Genomic DNA, 22500 nt, shown 5'->3' on the forward strand with positions numbered 1-22500 from the left:
TGACATATCTCATCCCAATCATACTTCTTTTAAGGGCAGGTAAGACTATGTAAAGGGGCAACTACGGAAGCAAAATTACGGCAGAACTTCCCGTAATATGAAACCATACCTAGAAATCTTTCAAGGGATTTCCTAGTCTTAGGTTCTGGATGGTCAAGAATGGCATTAACATTTGCAGTTTTAGGCCTGACATTACCTCCACCCACAATATGTCCCAAGTAAGTAACTGTAGCTTGACCAAAAACAAATTTTTTGTAAATTTATTGTTAACTGGGCTTCTCTTAATCTATCAAAAGAGCAAATTCAAACGTTTCATAAGCTCTTCCCAAGAATCTCCCATCACCAATATATCATCTAGATATGCAAATACTCCCTCTAGACCCTGAATGGTGTAGTTAATTATGCGTTGAAATGTGGATGGGGCATTTGTTAAACCAAAAGGCATTACTTCCTACTGGAATAACCCAAAAGGAGTTATGAAAGCCGATATAAGCTTGGCTCTAGATGTAAACTTCACCTGATAATACCCCTTGAGGAGATCTACCTTAGCTACATACTTTGCTTTGCCCACAGAGTCTATAAGGTCATCTAGACGGGGTAAAGGGTAACTATCCTTAACAGTAGCAGAATTTACTCTCCTGTAGTCTGTACACAGTCGCATGCTGCCATCCTCCTTTGGTACCAATAGACTGGGAGACGCCCATGGTGACTTGCTTGGTTTAGCTAATCCAGCTCTCAGAAGATATTCCACTTCTTCTTTCATCACTAGTTTCTTGGCCAGGCTGATGCGATAAGGGTGTTGTCGTATGGGAGCAGTTCCTGGTAGAAGTTCGATTTCATGGGTGAGGACTGTACACTGACCTGGATTTTCCCCATAAAGTTCTGGGTAAGAGTAAATAAGATTTTGAAGTCCTTCTGATTGAAAAGGAGAAAGATGTTGACATGAGTTTTCAAAGTCTTTCAGAGCAGCACCATTATCTACCAAACGGCACGAATAGATGAATTCAGGTTCACTTACTTCAGGTTTCTCGTCCTTGACCTTAACATTAACATTAACAATTTTTTCTCCATAACCAGTTTCAGTATTCCTGGAATGATACCTTTTAAGCAGATTGGCATGGATAATTTGAGTACTTTTCTTTCTATCAGGGGTTTCAATCACATAGGTATGGTTATTGACATTTTTAACCACTTTATATGGACCAAAGAATTTGGAGGAAAATGGGGATCCAGGGATAGAAAAATATGCTAACACAAGAGCTCCTGGATTGAACTTCTTAATTTTAGTTTTTTGATCATAACTATTTTTCATTTTAATCTGAGCTTTGCTTAAGTTTTCACTGGCTATTTTACGGACTTTGGAAAGGGTTTCCTTACAGTTACTCAAATATTGTTGAACAGTTACAGTCTGATTAGAGTCTGGGGGCTTTAACCATTCATCTTTAATTAATGCAAGGGGTCCTCTTAATAATCTCCCATATACCATTTCAAAAGGAGAAACACCAAGGGATTCCTGGGGGGGACTCACGTATAGCAAACAACAAAAACTTTACTCCTTCATCCCAATCAAGATTGCTCTCTAAACAAAACTTTAACATACTTTTAAATGTTTGGTGCCATCGTTCAAGGACTCCCTGAGATTCCGGATGATATGCAGATGATAAGCTATGTTTTATATTTAATTCCTTAAGGATTTCTGAAAAGAGTTTACTTGTAAAGTTAGAACCTTGATCAGTTTGGATATCCTTGGGGATCCCGTAAGTAGTAAAGAAACTTAAAAGGTGTTAAGCAATATTTTTGGCAGATATATTCTTAAAAGGTCCAACACAGTCTATTACTAATTTCTCAAAGGGCTCATGTGGAACTAATATAGGCTGTAAAGGGGCTTTAGTTGCTGAGTGGAGACTGATTCAAAATTACATTTAGGGGTGGAAGAAATTTAGGATGGGCGGAGCAAGTAAGAACAAGGAGTGTGAAACAAGGCCAACAAGTTTCTGGGAAAGGACAAAGGAAAGTGGTATACAGGGGAAAACAGTCAGGCAAAATATATACAATAAATACAATAATGTGGAAGGTGTAATAATATATATATATATATATATATATACATATATACATATATATATATATATGTATGTATGTATGTGTATGTATATATATATGTATAATATTCACTAACATAATACTAATACTAACCAAAATAAAAAAAGAAAATAAAAACTCGGATATTTCCTTAATATCGGCACTGCAACATCATCATCATCATCATCGCGATAAAAAACAGACCTGCCAGATTGCGTCGACCTGTTGGAGATGCAGGGCGAGATACTGCATCCCTTGAATGTCTGGAGGGTGAGGACGCTCGACTTCGCCTTCAACGCCTGCGTCTTCAACGGCTGCTGGTCTCGCGCCATGGATTACGGCGACATGAACTACGAGGGGATGAGGTACAGTGGCCGAGTGCCGGGGCTAGGAAGAGGGGAAGGGAACTTGGTGGGGGAGGGCTTGTGTGTTTGTGTATATATTACAGTAATACTGTGAAATCAGGGATGAAATTCACTAAGGAACATTTGATCCCCGAGGCTAGTACTAAACACAGCGAAACACATTTGATCCTTGAGGGGCTATTACTAAACACGCGAAACGTATTTGATCCCCCCAGGGGTTAGTAATACATACTGTAAACACAATTGTTCCCCGAAACACAACTGATCCCCGAGGGGCTAGTAACTACTAACACGGAGAAACACATTTGATCCCCGAGGGGCTATAGGTCTAAATACGGCAAAACACATTTGATCCCCGACGGGCTATAGGTCTAAATACAGCAATACACATTTGATCCCCGACGGGCTAGTACTTAACACGGCAAAAAACATTTTGATCCCTGATGGGCTAGTACCAAACACAGCGGAACACATTTGAACCCTGAGGAGCTAATACTACGTAAACACGACGAAATAGTGTAGATGAATCACTGTTTCGCCGTGTTTAGTGCTAGCCCCTCGGGGATCAAATATCCCCAAGTGAACCGGTGATTCCACGAATTCCCATAAAATTTCGTGGAATCCCTAGTTTCACAATCTTACTCCAACATGTATATATATATATATATATATATATATATATATATATATATATATATATATATAATCTATGTAGTTCCAGTGAGTTTGTGGCAAAGATCCCTTGATGGTTAGGTATCTGGGAAGATGGAAGAGGTTACAGGGTCTAAGTCCTGACTGAAGGGATTAGGGTGGGCCCTAAGAAAAGAAGCATGGGTTATGTTTTTGTTCGTGTGTATATGTGCTTTTCCCTTGAAGCAAGTCTGGGTAACATAATAGATGGGCACATCACGTACAATCATTCACATTAGAAGAACGATTAAATCAACATCTACCTTCTGATTCTTCTGACAAACAAATTTCAACCTTTTTCCCGCAAACTTTATACTTTCCCTTTAAAAGATGTTCATCGTAAATTCACCTCACTTTAATGCAATGCAGAGTTATATTCATACACTCACTAGTTAGTTACTTTACCTCATGCATACACAACTTGTCGTCAAAGCAACTACAGATAGAAAAGCTCGGTATTCCGTTGCTTTCAACAACAAAGACTCAAACTGATCTGAGATACAAACCAAGAAATCAGTTATGAAAAACCATAATTTAACATAATTGGGGGAACATAGAAAATTCTTTAACAACGACAAACAAAAGCTTCTAAATAGGACTCTGATTAAATTCACAAATCCGCAAATCTTAAAGAAACTATTTCCTATTTCACATCTTATTTTTTTTTTTGTTCTCAAGACAGAAAACTATAAAAAATGTTAAAAAAAAAAAACTTTTGTAATACACCTAGCTCAACCTGATTTTGTCATCTATTTTTTTTCTTCTTTTTTGTGTCCTTGTCAAGTTGATTTCATATTGCGTATGTGTTGCTTTGCCTGTTTGATTTTACTCTTTTGAAGCCAACAAAATAACCATAATCTATTTTTATGTCCTTTCATTAATTTTTCTCGTTTTGTTTTGGCTTGATCTAAAACTAATTTTACCCCAGTATTTGCTATGAATAAACTGGCAGTATCATTTTTTATGCATTAAATTTCCATTCTACCATCTCAAGATCTTTAATTTACTTATCTAAGGACCTAGAAAATAAAATCCTCAGTCTGGTGAAAGCTGAGCATTGTTAAACTCCTCTATTATTTTTCTGATATAAACCTTCGAACTAAAACCATAGGGGGAAACCATGCCTCCTTCGAAGAAACAATACGTATATTGATATAAACAGATCCGGATCAAGATCCTGAGTCATCTCAAAATCTAAGCCTTTCTTCCTTGGCCCACGTAACACCCCACCGAATATTTCAGCTGAAATACAACGAACACTCTTAAGAAATACTGTGGCCAACCTGGCAAACATATAAACAGGCACGTCCAACTTTGATTGATTGATTTGTGACTATTAAAACTGGCGTCACAACATCTAGGTTATTGACGCCGTATAAAATTAAATAGGAAATTAAACTAGATAAATAAGTTTCAAGGCAGTCTCACAAGAAATACCTATAAATACTTCTCTGACGGGGACTGTGCTGTGCAAAATCAACTCATTTTGACTATCCCTGATAAAGATCCCAAGTGATAAATAAAACTATAAAAATAATGTTTCCAGATCTACAACTGAGTTGGAGATTGTATTCGACATCCATTCCCAAATGTTACATGGAGGGAATTGCATATATAGCAAATGGATAACAGTATTTCAAGAATAATAATTCTCCTCTCTTTCTCCCCTTGTCACATAAAGAAAAGGACATAGCCAACACTGATATCCTGATATCATCTCAAAAATAAAAAAGTCGGAAGAGATTTTATGGTCATATAACCGAGGCTAGCTTCCTAGCTCGAGAGCAGAGCTGTCAATTTCGAAAGCATTGATTGATTCGGAATGCACATCAATCAGTAGCCCTGACAGTCAGTTATGCATTCTAGTGTTGCATAATTTAAAACTTGGTGGATTCCACAAAAGATCAATCTGAATTCATATAATTTTTTATTTGTTTTTGTCTCTGGAAAGTTCCATGCCCTTCTTTCGGTAATAGGAAATGTCCAAGCATTCTGAGTTAAAAAACTTAAGGTCAAAATGTTCCTAAGAATTGAGTTATCACAGAATTAAGGTCAGAGTGCACAGACATCTTTGTCAATTAACCCTTTAGAATTCCAACGATACAAAACTATGCCATTGCTTCCCCAAACCCAGGTTTCCCCTGGCTCCTTCAGGAAGCTTCGAAGGAGCGCCTTTCACCCAAACATGGGTTCTTGTCTCCCATGGTAAGCCAAGAAAGCGATCCATTCTGTACAAGAATGGGTTTCGGAACCGGGGACCAAAGGTTCACTCTGGAACTCCCAGAGGATTGCTTCTAATATTAAATTTGATATGTTTTAATACTGAAAAAAGGCACCGTGCCCCATCCCTTGCAATCGGCGATTCCTTAAAGGCACTGGATCCATTCAGGAATCCCTCCTAGGGCTCTTTTGGATCTCTTTAACTCCAGGAATTTGGAGTTGGCTCCAACTTCAATCCAACTTTCTAGGCGATGGAATGAAACCCGCGTATTCAAAGTATCTTCGGAAACACGATTCGAATCGTCTTTTTTTTTTTTTATATTAGATTGAATAGAAATCTTTATTACAAGCACTCCTGTAGAGTTTCCAGCAAATGCCTAGGGTTCCTGGTTTGGCAGAGGGACCCTCTTCCGGTACTCCCCCAGGAGGGCCCATCGGCCATGTTGTACTTGAGTAACCCTCCTCCAGAGTTACCACAGAAGTCAGGACCTGATGGTATTAGAGGCATAATCTCAGATAAACCTATAGTCCTTAAAGTTTCGTTAAGAAAACCTCGCAAGGCCATTAAAGAATACATAGCTTAGGTCAGTTGCACGATGTTTTTACGGTAAAGAGTTGACCATACCACATTACACTTCAACTTTTGTTAAGTAATCATGATGAAATTTGTCAGGACATCCAGATAACTTTCATTGGGTCACTGAGAGATAAACTTTATCAAGTCATCAAACTGACTTTTGCTATGTCACTAAGCGGACCCTTGATCGGTAATTGGGATTGCTTTTAATGTTACTCCCTGGGCTTACTGTAGGTCATTGAAACAACTGTCCTTAGGTCATCAAGAACACCTTCGCCAGGCTACAGAGTAACTCATTTTGTTTGTCCAGAAGACCTTCACAGATCACCAAAACATTTGTTAGATTATTGAGATAATCTGCATAGGTCACTTCACGGAATCTTTTAAAAAAAATTAGTTTGTGACTTTCCTTTATAAATAATACTTGCTAACTCACCTTTTAAACTAAATTCTTCCATAGTTTCATGATAATCCCTGTTTTTACCAACGTCAAGAAACAACTTACAGAACTGATTACAGTAAGTTACGCTAACAAATTTAGACCAATATAACCTGTATAGCACAATTTCATTACAAGTGCATTAACAGACAAGCTATCAAATGAAAATTAATATTCCACATAAATTTGATTTTAGTTTTTAATTCTGAAAATTCTAAAGCTGAAGAACAATGAATAAGCCTTTTCCTTGGAACAATGGAGTTGCTACACTCTGATAAGCAAACAGATCTGTCCATGAACTATTTATTGTCTTCGAGACAGATATAACTTCAGCTAAATGTAGCAGATTTCACAGGGTTTAAAAAAATTTTCATTTTTATGAAATTTCATGCTGTCTCATCCATGAAGATTCAAAGTATCTCCTACCCCTTGGAGATTAATCTCTTCATCCATTTTTTCCTTTCTCAAAATATAACAGAAAGTCTACCTCATTTATCTATGTAAATCTACCTCATTTATCTTCATCTATAGCACTGTTGAGGTATTAAAACTTCTAAGTGGTTCACTTTGCTGCATCTCTTTCATGACAGAAATTAATTGCAGAGAGATTTTAAATTCAGCCCTGAGAGATTCGAAACCATCTCCTTCATCCAACCATCATTAAAATCGTCTGCTTCTTTTCAGGTATTACTACGGCGCGGAGAACCCAACGTTTTCCCTATTTTTGGTGAAACTGGGGAAAGCGAAAATTTACCTCAAAGAATTTCGCGAAGGGGTCACGCACCTCGAGGTCGCCGAGCCAATACTGACAGACGCTCTGGGAGCCCAACACCCTATTATTGTTGACCATTTGATTTCTATCAATAATTTGGCAAACGAAGACCTTTCCATCCGTCTCGAGCGGACGGAAAAGATGAAAATGAAAGAAGACCTACAAAACTGGGTCATGTCACTCGCACGTCCACAAGTCAGACTTAACATCAAGGCTGCGTAGCTGCAGTGGAAGTCCTGGAGGTAGGAGATCAGTCGGAATAACACAGAGGACTTCCTCTTTCAGTAAAGGTTGAAGGACTGGGATAGGACTTCCTCTTTCAGTAAGGGTTTATCTACTGAAATGGGATTCCCTCTTTCAGTTTCAGTTAACAATATAGAAAAGAAATAGTAGGATTTAAAAAGCTGAAATAATTTAACTCTCCCAGTTAACGTTACAAATCCTAGAAGATTGGGTGTCTCTCCCTCAGTAAGTGCTAATTGACTGCATGGGACGCCCTCCTTGTTAAAAACAGCCAACTATCTCACATTCTTCTTTCAGATAAAATGGAGGTGATCTGTGATTCTTAAAATAGTTGTAACTGTTTTCTCTTTTAAAAGTACAATGTGTTTAGTTGGTCATAATAAATCTATTGTGGCAAATAACTATAAAAGATTGGGCTGATAGGAAGTTCTATCAATATCCAGTCAAACAGTGTTGACCTGATTTTTTTTTTCTTTAAACTAAAGTGTATTTAAAAAAAAACACACACAGTTTTACACCTTCCGGTCTAGGTTTGCACAACGTACAACCTATTCCCCTATACATAAAATATGTAATAAATATCCTAAATGAAAGGAGAAATGGCCACAACAAAATCATAAATACGTGACTGGATGAAACTACTTCCTCTGAGGAACCTCAGTCCCTACAAATTTCGGGAGGACCTACTTACGAGCCAAACTTGGTTCGTCACGTGTTTCCCTTTTACTTGAATAACTTGTCCTACGGTGCCATAGTTGTTTGAGAGAGATGATTTATGAAAACACCGTCAGATGATCCTGATATTCCTGAAGCAAGTGCCTTAAATAATTCTCCGGACACTAGTCAATAAAACATTGTGGATTTTTCAAAATCATATTTACAGTGCTTTCATTATTATTTTCTTTACATCTTAATAATTATTTTCTTGTTTAGTTTATGGAAAAACTAATGTTCTTATCCATAATCCAGTCTAGTCATTTATTATTTTCTGTTAATGACGCTATTTGTTTCTTTACTTGATCATCAAATTGCTTATTATTTCATAATGGCCTTTCTTCTATGGCATCTCACTTTCGGTCGGTCACTACGGCGAATATCTCATACAAGAAAGAGAATACAGGAGAATTACAGCTCTAACTTAAGGTGAGTTTACACTAGGCTTCACGGTCTGCTTCATATGTCGCCCCTGCCAGCATATGCCCGCCCACCTGGGTGACGTCACGTGGTGCACAGCGCGTATTGCCTCTACACTACGCGAGTGCTGTGACCGGTAGCATTATTTTCCTGACGGCCACATATACATCTCTATTTTTATATGATGTTAATTTTACATTCCATAAACATGGATGATGCTGATGATACTCAATCAAACAACGGATCTCTTCTCGTTTCCTTTCCATGGCGATTACAGTATAATTGTTTATATGGTGTTTTTACGTTGCATGGAACCAGTGGTTATTAAGCAACGGGATAAACGGCTTTATGTTACTTGCAAACCACGTCGAGAGTGAACTTCTATCACCAGAAATACACATCTCTAACCCCTCAGTGATATGGCCAAGAATCGAACTCGCGGCCACCGAGGTGACAGGCAAAGACCATACCAACCACGCCATTGAAGCGCTTATTACAGCATAATAGAGAGCTGGATGACAGTTGAAAGGTTACAAACGATTCGTCGCCTTGATGAGTTAGTGGTGCAGCATGACTCTTGATGAGCAGTCCAGTAGGCAGGGCTAACAAGAATTTGGGAGGAGGTGGTGATGAGCCTTATATATGCAGCGCACTGTGAAGCTTAGTGAAAACTCACCTAAGACTTATGCAAACGTGATCCAAGACCAGCCATTCATAGCAAACACACTGGCCTCCCTAACACCAGAAACAAAATTGTAAACATCCAACTAACAAGTTAAGTAAATATGGCCTTTAACTCGCACGCCTATTATGACAGTGTTGCCATATGATGATGACAGTATTATGACGTCAGCACCTATCAGTATTGCTAATATACAAATTGCAAGATGTTGCTCTGTTATTTGTTGTTCGCGATAATTAGACGTTAAATCAATTACCCATTAACTATGTGTTGCATACAGAAAAAACATACATATGTATTCAAATTGAATCTTATATCATTATTATCATATAGCAGTGATGCGCGATTATTCCCCTGGGGCAGGCATAAGAGGTCAAGAGGTCATTCATTTGCAAAGCATGCTACCCAGCGATAGAATGCCCATTTGTTTAAAAAGAGAAAACACGAATAAACAACAATACAATACAAGCCATAAAAATCTAGATAATACTACACGACAATTTAAGGACGTATCACTAAAAGTATACTCCGCAAATGATCTCACTCCCCAAAAATACTGTCATCATAATAACACGCGAGTCACAAGTCAAATGTTTACCAAAAAGACGAAGGAGATACCGAGAACCAACACTAATCTCGCATCCACTTCTCACCAGGTACTACTACGGAGACACGAACCCAACCTTCGCCATTTTCCTATACAAACTCGGCACGGCAGAGATTTACCTGAAGGAATTCCGCGTGGGACTGCAGCACCTGGACATGGCCGAACCCGTCTTGAAAACCGGACTCGGAGCGAACCACCCTCTGGTCGTCGACCGGCTGGTCCCCACCAGCCTCCTGGCGAACGAGGACCCGCTGATCAGGATGGAGCGTATGAACTCCTCTGACTACGTGAAGAGGAAATACTGCCTCATTTAGTTTAGTTTTGCCTTTCGCCGTTGGTTATATGAATGGTGTTGCCCAAGATCTATAGATTATTGGTGTTGTCTATTCCTTAAACTCAAGGAGAAATATGACGTCACTTAGTTTTGTTTTGCTTTTCACCATAGGAAGGGTTTTATCATTCTGTATCAATATTCATTACTGACCAATCCTGTTCCGTACGAAATTCCACACGGCAAATAAAAAGCTTTTCATAGTTGAAGTTGACCTTTGTCAGGAAGATCCACGCAACTAGAGCTTCGTCACAGACCGGCTGCAATTATGTTCGATCTTTGGCTGTTTTAAGGAGCTTTCATCATATATTTGCATATTTGTTGAATTGTGCTTTTTCATATCGACTGGAGTAATGAATATTCAGGTGAAGCCCCAGTAACAACTCTCCTTCCATAATTGGCAATTGGTTTACATGAGACAACTTGAGTGAGAAATTCACTGACAGTCATGGTATCTTTGAATCAGGTTAATTCGCTGCCTGTTACAAAAAGATTAGCCTGCAGTTATTGTGATAATGAGAGACGATTAACTAATATGTATCTCTACTGAATTGGAATAACTGATCTCTGGCTCAGAGAAAAAACGAACAGTCACAATAACTATTAGGGCAGTAGCTTCCATATTTTGAAACACCAACAACACAATGGACATGTGAATTATTACAGATTCTTTTGAATAAAAACCTAATTTAGAATGAAATACTTCATCCATGACAAATGTATTTCTTGAATTTCAGAAGTGATGGATATATATTCCTGCTTTTCAGACATGGTGAGATATATTTCCTGAATTCAGACATGATAAATATGACTTCTGAAATTCAAGAATGATAAATATATTTGCTGAATTTCAGACGTGAGAAATTTTATTTTCTGAAATTCAGTGATACTGAATTTCTCGGCTGAATTCCAGAAATGATAAACATATTTACTGGACGGCTTCACTGAATGCATTCCTTTTTCGTTGTTTGATGAAACTAACCCGAAGTCTGAATCAAATCTGAACTGACCTAACATGACCTTACAGATTCCTTTTTAAGTTTAAGTTTGCCATTAGTAAGAATTCCTGATGCCCAGCTCAGAACTGAAGATTTAATATATGCCCATACATACATATATATATATATATATATATATAATATATATATATATATATATATATATATATATATTATATATTAGTACAGCTGCTGCATAACCGCACTGACAGTATGAAAATAGAAAAAGATGTGTCTTTTACATTCATCAAAAGGGTTCCCTGGATATTATTAAAATAATAGACAAAATAATGTCAGCTGGTGCACAAAGTGCTGCCGCAAATCACATATATCTATATTTTTTTATATACAACATACATTACCATTCCTGAATGCTCAAAGGAATAATGTTCAGTAAATAACAAAGAAATGACGAATGACAGAACACACTGATGTCAAGCGATGGATTGAATAAAAAACTAAAAGAAAAAAAAGGAGGTGAGGAGAAATTAAACGAATAAAAACAAAAAACAAGCGCTGAACGTTACGAGAAATGAAACGTGAGATTGACCTTTAATAACATTTATTAGGACAGCATTGTTATTGAAATGTTTTCTTGATAGTTGTGTTGCTTTTAATTGTCTGTGCAATAAAATGCTTTAAGTCAGGGCTGTTTTATTTAGGGATGTCATTATCACCCTCTGGCCTTTCTAGTTTGTTTTTTATGGCGTTTTTACGTTTCATGGAACCAGCGGTTATTTAGCAACGGGACCAACGGCTTTACGTGACTTCCGACCACGTCGAGAGTGAACTTCTATCACCAGAAATACACATCCCTGCCCCCTCAATTTAGGGATGTCATTATCACCCTCTGGCTTTTCTAGTTTGTTTGTTTGTTTTTATGGCGTTTTTACGTTGGTTATTCAGCAACGGGACCAACGGCTTTACGTGACTTCCGAACGACGTCGAGAGTGAACTTCTGTCACCAGAAATACACATCTCTGACCCTTCAACGGAATGCCCGTGGATCGAACTCGCGGCCACCGAGGTGGCATACCAAGACCAAACCGACCACGCCACTGAGGCGATGGCTTTTCTAGCGGTTCAATGACGCCGGGCATTTTGTGGTAAAAATCGAAATAATTCATCCTCGTCGTAAAGAAAGGCTAAATGACCTCATTAAATAGCAGTGGTTCTTAGCCTTTTTATTACCACGTCCCATCTAAGAATTGGTCCTTTCTTCCACGCCCCCTTTGCAACTATGATCAAAATTAAACCGCCCCCCCCTCTCAGATTTAAAGAGGAAGGGAGGTCAATAATTACAAAACATAGTCAGCCCAACGTAGTAGTAGCCCAAAGGAAACTAACATTATAAGGCGATACTTTTGCAGTTTTTTTATAAACTTCTGAATATTACTTCCTCACTCTTGTTAAGAGAATAACGAATATTGGTGATTTTTTTTCATAGGGCTCGCGCATCCCCTGGAAATTACTGACGCCCCCCCCCCCAGGGGGAGGACAACAACAACCCCAACAACCCCACCCCAAGACTAAGAACCACTGGTTTAGGCCAAAGGGCGATCAATGGGACCTATGATGTCATTCAGCGCTGGAACGGAAAAGGAGAGTAAGGTTTGAAAGATGTAACAGGAGGAAAACCTCCTATTTGCACGATGAAGTAATTGTTAGGAGAAAGATAACATGAACGGTGGTAGTTATATAGATGAAAGGGGTTGCAGCCGGGGGCGTAAGGGACGCTGTAAAGAACCTTTAGCATCGCCTGCAATACACCCCGTGAGATGCGCTGACGGCACTAGCCCCCTACGGGCCTGACCTTGTTAAAGCTAGGTTCTGAGGTCTGCAAACGAGGAACCTGGCTATGAGAGGATATTCACGATAGGGTAGGTCTAGTGGTTATGCAACGTTAGGTTAATCTTAAGTTAAAGTAAACAACATTTACACTTGACGCTATTACCTGAAATACGCCTGCTCCCCCATTCTTCTTTAACATTGCTTGGTGGTTAAATTGGCCGCAGGGTATCAGAAATAGCACAGAGTTTTCTGTACTTAAGAAAGGGTCACAAAGCGCTTTTTTTTTCAGGAATCTTTTAGTATCATGATGCAAACATTCTAATAAAACGGACAAATGTTTTTATATTCGTGACAAAATTAAGGTTGTTCATGCTCGTTACATCGGTTCATTTCAAGCAATAGTTCGTGCTTATTACATCAGTGCCATATCAGCAATAATTCATGTTTGTTACATTGGTGCCATACAAGCAATAGTTCATGTTCGCTACATATGTGCCACATGAGCAATAGTTCATGCTCGCTACATATGTGCCACATGAGCAATAGTTCTCTCGTACATGTGCACATGAGCAATAGTTCATGCTCGTACATATGTGCCAGGAGCAAAGTTCATGCTCGCTACATAGCCAACATGACAATAGTTCATGCTCGCTACATATGTGCAACAAATGAGCCAATAGTTCATGCTCGTATACATAGCAATAGTCATGCTCGCATATGCCACTATGAGCAATAAGTTCTATGCCGCTACATAGCGTGGCCACATGAGCACAATTAGTTTCCATACTCGCTAACATATGTGCCAACAATGAAGAATAGTTCATGCTCGCTACATATGTGCCCACATGAGCAATAAGTTCAGCTCGCTACATATGTTGCCACACGAGCATAGTTTCATGCCGCAACAATGTGCCACATGGAGCATATAGTTTCCATTGCTCGCTACATATGTGCCACACGACAATAGTTCATGTTCGCTACACTATTGTGCCACACGGCAATTGTTCAATGCTCGCTACATATGTAGCCACTTGAGCCAATAGGTTCACTGCTCGCATACATACTGTGCACACATGAACACATAGTTCATTGCTCGCTACATACTGTGCCATGAACATATAGTTCATGTTCAGTACATATGTGCCAACACGAGCAATAGTCATTGCTCGCTAATATGCTGCCACATGAGCAATGTTCATGCTCAGCTACATAGGTGCACATGAACAAAGTCTGCTCGCTACATATGTGCCACATGAGCAATAGTTCATGCTCGCTACATAGGTGCCACATGAGCAATAGTTCATGTTCGCTACATATGTGCCACACGAGCAATAGTTCATGCTCGCTACATATGTGCCACATGAGCAATAGTTCATGCTCGCTACATATGTGCACTTACATAGTTCATACTCGCCTACATATGTGCCACATGAAACAATAGTTATGCTCGCTACATATGTGCCACATGAATATTCATGTCAGCACCATTATGTCCACACCCGACAATAGTTCATGCTCCTACATATGCTGCCACATGAGCAAAGTTCATGCCGCTACATATGTGCCCCACTAGCATAGTTCATGCTCGCTACATATGTCTCACATGAGCAATAGTTCATGCTCGCTACATATGTGCCACACGAGCAATAGTTCATGCTCGCTACATATGTCTCACATGAGCAATAGTTCATGCTCGCTACATAGGTGCCACACGAGCAATAGTTCATGCTCGCTACATATGTGCCACATGAGCAATAGTTCATGCTCGCTACATATGTGCCACACGAGCAATAGTTCATGCTCGCTACATATGTGCCACATGAGCAATAGTTCATGCTCGCTACATATGTGCCACATGAGCAATAGTTCATGCTCGCTACATATGTGCCACACGAGCAATAGTTCATGCTCGCTACATAGGTGCCACACGAGCAATAGTTGATGCTCGCTACATATGTGCCACACCAGCAATAGCTAATGCTCGCTACATATGTGCCACATGAGCAATAGTTGATGCTCGCTACATATGTGCCACATGAGCAATAGTTGATGCTCGCTACATAGGTGCCACACGAGCAATAGCTGGAGCAATAGTTGATGCTCGCTACATAGGTACCACACGAGCAATAGTTCATACTAGTTACATTGGTACCACACGAGCAATAGTTCATGCTCGCGACATAGGTGCCATACGAGCAATATCTAATGCTAGTTACATTGGCACCATGCAAGCAATAGTTCACGTTCGCTGCATTGGTCCTATATTTCACCCGCATTACATCGGTACCATGCGAGTAATAATTGCTAGTTACATTGGTGAAAAAACACGCAAAAGTTCATGCACGTTACATCGTTGCCATGAGAGCAATAGTTCGTGCTCGTCACACTGGTACCATACAAGCAATAAAGTATGCTCGTTACAATATTACTACCATGTGAGCAACAGTGCGTTCTCATTACATCTGCAGTATCCAAGCACTAATTCATGCTCGTTACGCCGGTGCCAGACAAGGAATCGTTGTGCTACCTACCTCAGCGCCGTGTGAGCAATAGTTTATGCTCGTTACATCGGTGCCATATCAGCAATGGTTCATATTCGTTACATCAATACCATACGAGCAATAGTTCATACTCTTTACAATAACATTAAATGAGCAATAGTTCACGCTCATCAGTGCCATACAAGAAGTAGTTCAAGGCCGTTGCATCGATACCACAGAAGCAATAGCTCGTTCTCGTTACACCAATGCCACTCCAGCAACAGTTCATGATTATTATTACATCACTGCAATATGAGCAATAGTTCGCGCTAGTTGGATCGGTACCATGTGAGCAATAGTTCGAACTAGTTACATTTGTGCCCCTCAAACAATAATTTATGCTCGTTACATTGGTACCATGGCAATAGTTCATACTGGTTACATCGGTGCCATACGAGCAATAGTTCATGCTCTCTACCCCTGTGCTTTATAGAGCAATAGTTCATGCTCGTTATATCGGTACTATACGAGCAATAGTCCATGCTTGTTACATGTGTACCATATATTGGCAATAAATTATGCTCGACACATCGGTACCATATGAGCGGTAGTTCATGCTTGATGCATTGGTAGTACTATGCGAGAAATAGTTTTGCTCGAGCAATAGTAAATAACCTCCTGTCACTCTCCGCTTTCCTTCACATAGTAAGGGACAGACAACTAGCTCAACTCAGTGACGGCCCCAAGCACCGATACATAGCGAGTGCTGGAATCAGGAAGGGTATCTGCCCATTAAACAGCTGCCAAAGCCTATTATGAGATGAGCAGTTCATGATAGACACAGCTGGAGAAGGCTCGATAAAAACGGTGACCCAGAATAGGGATTGAGCAGTGAAGAAGAGATGAATATGTACAGAAACTGTAGGGCAAAATTGGAAGCATACTCTAACACTCTTAGAACACAGGAGAGAGGCCAGATGAGGAAAGTTAACAAGGAATGAATCTAGCTTTAGGTCTGAAGGCTTAATGGTGGTTTCACGCAGTCATGAGACTTTCTTTTTTTTTATAACTCAGAATGAGGACAGGCCTGGTCCTCACATTAACTCTAAATGAAAGTTTCATTGCATTCCTCAGGATCGTATTTTTCATCTAACTCTGAACTACGACAGCTCAGAGACAAACACGAGGTTCAAATGCATATCAAAAGTTCCTCAATGGTCTTCAGTAACTGTTCCATCTTAGAACTAAGAATGAGGACGGCTCTGAAGCTCACGTAAGGTCTTAATGTATACAATGAATGTATCACCAAATTCCCTCGCAGCTTTTTTGTCTTAAAAACTAGGCAAGAGAACAGTATACAAAAGGTCTGAATGAAAGTTCTACCGCATTCTTCTAAAACTTTTCTTCCTAGAGCTTAGTGTGGGAACAATCTTAAGCTAAGATAAGATCTGAATGCCTAATGAGGATTTCATTAAATTCATAAAAGCTTCATTTTCTTAGAACTCATAATGAAATCAGCTCTGAAGTGTGCATAAGATCCGAATGATTAATAAGCACCCTGAGGTAATCCTTGGTAATATATTATCCTCTTAGAATTCCGAATAACATCTCTGAAGCTCACATAGGTCTGAACTTCCATTGCATTCCGCAGGAGCATCTTTTTTTCTTAAAACTTGAGATGAGAAAACCTCTAGATAGCATACAGGGTCCTAATGTTAAATTAAGATGCTTTTGCAGTCCTCGAGAGCAACTTTCTCATATAATTCAAATGGTGTTAGATGTAAGAAACCGACATAAGCCCTGAACGTTTAATGAGGGTTCCATCACAATTCTCAGATGCTTCCTTTTATTAAAGCTTTAATTACCAACGGCTCTGAAGTTCCCATATAGCCTTATCCATCTAAAGAGTCAGTTCCTGAAGGGTGCATACCCGCTAAGCACAAATCCCTTGCTTCTATAGTACCGTAACAATTCCAAGTGGCCCCTGGCCACAACTGCGACTCCTGCTTTGTTGGCCACACTCGGCAGCAGTGAGTTCTATCAGCTGAAAGATTGCTTCCCTGGAACACTGTTCTTTACTAGATAAGATCCACGCACATATTGTACATTAAGTAACGAACAATGGAAACTAACAGACGGCAGGTCCGCAGATTCATGTGTAACCTTACATGACTGGCTCTGTGATGAGTAAGGACATTTTGATAGTTTGTCCATGCTTTCGGTGCTTGTGACATCAAATTATTTATGGTAAGATTAAGAACTAGGCTATTTTGTCCGTGGAATATAAAATATTTGCTATGCAATTAAAAGACAGTAGGGCAGATCACGTACAGGAATGGATAAAGCAGTCCAAAAGCAGGTGAAAGAGAAAAAGTATTTAGAAATAAACGTAACGAGTGATTTGTTCGTATTTAGAAGTAAACGTAACTGATTTGTTCAAGTATTCAGAAGCAAATATTTAGAAGTAAACGTAACGGCTGATTTGTGTAAACGTAACGGCTAATTTGTGTAAACGTAATGGCTGATTTGTTTAAGCATTTGAAGTAAATATAATGGCTGATTTGTTCAAGCATTTAGAAGTAAACGTAATGGCTGATTTGTTCAGGCATTTAAAAGTAAACGTAATAGCTGATTTGTTCAAGCATTTAGAAGTAAACGTAACTGCTGACTTGTTTGAGTATTTAGAAATAAACATAACAGCTGATTTGTTCAAGTATTTAGAAGTAAACGTAACATGTGACGGTAGAATGAGAGAAGGGTGGACCACAGGATAAGTGAAACATGGTAGGTAATAGTAAGGTGTGAACTAAAAAGCAGCACCTGAGGCCTCCGAACAGAACCTCCTCCACCCGCACAAAAAAAGTAGGTTATTTCGAATGACATTTACCCTTCATAATCCTCCGTCATTCCTGCTTACTATTCTTCCTCCAAACCATATCCATTTTTCTCTAACATCGCCATTATCTCTTTCTCCCACAGTTTGTCCTTCCTCCTTAAACCCTGAATGTCACTTTTACGCTGAACATCTCGCCGTCAATCACAGACAAAAATTAAATACAATATCGAGTCGCTGTCGACTGCTTGCAAGCGATGCGGAATAATATCAGGTAGAAAGTCATTTTCGAAAACCCAACTCTAAGTAAAAGCTTAACGAATTACTTTATGTTTTATCGCAGCGCTAAACATTATTGAACATTCACGTGAAACTGGAACATTCGAAGTGGTAATAAGACACAAGAATAACAGATGTCAGCCTTGCAAAGGAAAGGCATTTTCAAAGTCCTCTCTAATCGCAATCTGATTTCACCCTCTTCTCGGTCCAATTCTCTCTCTCTCTCTCTCTCTCTCTCTCTCTCTCTCATCCCCAGAAAACCATCTCTTCAGAGCTGGCTCCAGCTTCACCTAATAAAACTCCGGCAGGATAAGATCATTTGCATGTTTATAGCGACCAGGACCTTGAGAATACATCCCCCGCCCCGTGTGCTATTCTCCTAAATCTTTTTTTTTTTTCTTTCTTTCTTTTCCTTTTCTTTCGCTCCCTTTCTCGGTTGGATTTTACGGAAAACAAGAGGGGAATACGATGAAGCTTTTTGATTTTAAAAGACTTCGTGAGCACTGCAACGTGTGCGTTGGCTGTTTCGTCTTTGTAAAGCATCTTACCTAAGGTAATTAATCTCTACGGACAGATCGAAGCTGCTCAACCCAGAAATCGACTGAGATTCAATTTGGGGTTCTTCTTCCCTGTTGCCCTCACGAGAAAATCCGTCGCCACCTCGCACCAGACTACCCCGTACCTACCTACCTGCACCGCCTACCCCCTTGCCCGCCTCCCCTCCGTCCAGGGAGGTAGACAGAGCTGCCAACTGATTGTTGTTGACTAGGCCAGACGATTGTATTATTTAAGGGGAACTGGGGATTCCTAGCGGGGAGGAAGAGGAGGAGGAGGAGGAGGAGGACGGGTTAGGGGGTCAGGGGGAGGGACCTCGCTCAGTGTCTCATGGAACCTGTTGATAAAATGGAAAGGAAATTGCTCGGGGATGTCTTTCCAAGGACGAGTTTTATCAAATTCTTCCCATATCTTGCTTTTATGAGTTCCTCGTCTGTGTACGGAGAAGTTTCAGCATCTTTCCACTGTGTTTTGCATCCATTCATGTCATCAGGATGACCAGGTATAGGGAAGCCATGGAAGAGCTGATGATCGTAAGAGATTATTTTGATATAATTTGATGGATACCGATTAGCATAATATTGGTGTTTGGGTCAATTTCCAAAAAGTCGTCGTTTCTACTTTGTCTTCTTTGCGAGGCCGCTCTACTACCTCCACTTGGGGTTAGATATCACCTTTCCTTACCCATTCCTCGTTTTCTTAAACAGAACCTTAGATGCACATGAAATGCACGCGATGTTGCACATATGTTTATAGTGTACATATAAATAAACACGTGTAATAAATCCTGTCCTCTACGCTTTTCCTTATGTCGTGGTCAATAAAATTCAGCTTCTACTGAATTTGATGATGAACATAAAGTAATGGATTCGCCATTAAAGGAAAGATTGACTCGCCATTAGTAGTCCTCAAAGATTCAATAGGAGTTTTTGATGAATTTCTTTTCTTTTCACAAAGACAGCATACATTGTTACTCGTGCATTAAGAAAGACGAAAAAATATTTTTATCATAAAGAAAATGGTATCCTTGACCTACAAAAAATTTCATGAGAAACTAACTGAAATTTATTAAACAAGTGGATAACAACTCTGTTAAATGATCTGATGCAAGGACTGCCATCTCTGAAAATTATTTATATGAAGTATTCCACAAAAGCTAGTTTTAGATGTCATCAGACCAGTTTTTATCTGGGCTTTGAACCGCCGGAAGGGGAACAACCTTTCCTTCTCCCACTAAAGACAAATAACTTTCCAAGCACTGATGTAAGTGATGAGTGAAAAGCATTGAGTAACTATAATTTAATTCCTGAGAGAAACTCTAAACAACCTGAGGCAGAGGAGGACACGTAGTATTCCACATGAGTAGACACAATACAGAAGCACTATAGGTATGACCCTTTCAACATGATGATTTTCTGGGAGAGATGAACATAACGAGGTAAAAACACTGAGAACCAGCATCTATAAGGCAGCAACAACAATTCAAAATTTTAGAAAAATCGACGCCACCAGAATGTTAATAACAAGCTAGCAAGTCTGAAAAAACAAGAGACCTTCCTAAAATGATGGTTTCGTGGTAAATTAAGTGAGCAGGTCCAAAACCACCTCACCTAACCTTGGGTAGGACGTTAAACGATTCACTAAAACATGCACAACGAAAGGAAATTTTGACAGAGATGTCGTCATGGTCTAAAATATTTTTCCAAATAGGTCTTTGCCGTAAATATTCACTAAAACCTTGTATAGTACGTCTTTCTTCTTGGAATATAATCACATTGGCTGCATGTAAGGCTTTACTTGGCTGGCAGGTAATAAACTAGATGTCCTTCATTCAGCAACACTTGATTCTTAAATCAAACTGGCTTTGTGACTGATTTCAAAGTTCTTTCCCAGCTGCTAAATTAGTTTTATGCCCCCTTAACTTATTTACTAAGGTGAGCAGCCTTTCATTCTTAATCTAAGTTGGTTCGTTTCAACTTCATAGCAAATACCACCTAGATGTCAAATTTGGAGAATTTTTCCTGCCAAATTATCTTCAGTGTCAAGTAATTAAAAGCCTCAATTCTCTGCTGGTATTCTGACACGTTTCTCTGGACAGCCAAGTAGTCACTGACTACCGAATCGGCTATCAAGTATCAACTTTCCTACCTCCTTAAATGACTTCTTCTTTGTTCTGAATGTTTAACAGGACAAGATACTACTTCGAACACTGGTTTTCAGGACGAAATCTTTAGAATATAGACACCATGCCTCCCTAATGTGATAGAGCAACAACAACAATAACGATAACAAATAAACCACAGATACTCATAAGTTTCCTTTCTATCGTCTGGTTGATTTCCGTAGTGGTAGAACAGATCCAACGCGCTCAACGACAGCCGGAGCGCTCGGCCTAGACACCCGACAGCTCACGTTATATTACGCCGCCTGGTCGATCGGTTTGGCGTATCTCCTCGAGACTTTATTCTTCTGCTGGAGGCGCTCCCTCTCCTTAGCGGCAGCCAACCTCCTCTCCAGGCAGATCTCGATGTCTTCGTTGGCCAGCAGGTTGGTCGGAACCAGCTGATCGACTATGAGGGGATGCGTGGGTCCCACGGCGTCCTTGAGGATGGCTTCCGCTTTGTCCAGCATCCTGACACCCTCGCGGAACTCCTTCAGGTAGATCTTGGCTTTGCCAAGCTTGAAGAGGAAGAGAGCAAAGGTGGGATGATCGTCGCCGTAATAGTACCTAGAAAGGTATCATCGTTATCATCATCATCATCATCGTTTTAGTTATTCTAATTCTATTATCAATACAATATCTGCATCGTCGCCATAACTCCCATTCTGCTATCGTTATAATTACTGTTACTTCAATTGCTATTCTTATTCTTGGAGGTTAATGCAACAGTCGCGTCCATGCATTAATTATAAGACTTACGAAAGTATTATCAATATTATCATTACTATCAACATCATGATTAAATTCACAGCCGTAATATATTAGGTAGTTTTTTGTGTCATAAATGAATAAAACAGAATATTTATAAAATATCCAGTTGCACCCTTGGAAGTAAAATCCTCTTCAATATTGATGAAGTAAAAACCAAAGTGAAATACATACATAAATAAACACAAACACATATATATATATATATATATATATATATTATATATATTATATATATATATATATATATAAGTGTGTACTTATATATATAAATATGTATATACATATATACATATATATATATATATATATATATATATATATATATATATATATATATATATATATTTATGACAACTTCACTCTACCTCGTGTGTTTTCTTCTCGTGAGCAGAGGAGTGTCTGTAATTATGTATCAAGGCCTCTCACGCCATTTCCATTAATATCTATACTTCATAATGCAGTTTTTGCTGGCATATATTAATGTCTACTG

At 39.3% G+C, this 22500-nt stretch overlaps 2 protein-coding genes across 4 annotated transcripts in view; one reads left to right on the plus strand and one right to left on the minus strand.

Annotated features, from left to right (window-relative positions):
* The window catches only part of LOC135218115 (histone-lysine N-methyltransferase SMYD3-like), a 58639-nt gene extending 47385 nt beyond the window's left edge, over positions 1-11254 (plus strand). The window contains exons 8-10 of one of the 2 annotated variants that reach the window (XM_064254264.1): positions 2285-2447; positions 7058-7387; positions 9861-9999. In XM_064254264.1, coding sequence (XP_064110334.1) covers positions 2285-2447; positions 7058-7367 — 473 coding nt within the window. In that variant the 3' untranslated portion in view covers positions 7368-7387; positions 9861-9999. Of the gene's footprint in view, positions 1-2284; positions 2448-7057; positions 7388-9860 lie in introns of both variants that reach the window. The other variant, XM_064254271.1, reaches the window with a different exon arrangement.
* Positions 11255-20362: 9108 nt separating this feature from the next.
* Positions 20363-22500, minus strand: part of LOC135218132 (histone-lysine N-methyltransferase SMYD3-like) — a 47714-nt gene continuing 45576 nt past the window's right edge. For both annotated transcript variants that reach the window (XM_064254288.1, XM_064254280.1), the window contains exon 9: positions 20363-21806. In XM_064254288.1, coding sequence (XP_064110358.1) covers positions 21497-21806 — 310 coding nt within the window. In that variant the 3' untranslated portion in view covers positions 20363-21496. The remainder of the gene's footprint in view (positions 21807-22500) is intronic.

Source organism: Macrobrachium nipponense, chromosome 19 (genome assembly GCF_015104395.2).
Source record: "Macrobrachium nipponense isolate FS-2020 chromosome 19, ASM1510439v2, whole genome shotgun sequence".
In the NCBI taxonomy this organism is placed as follows: domain Eukaryota; kingdom Metazoa; phylum Arthropoda; class Malacostraca; order Decapoda; family Palaemonidae; genus Macrobrachium; species Macrobrachium nipponense.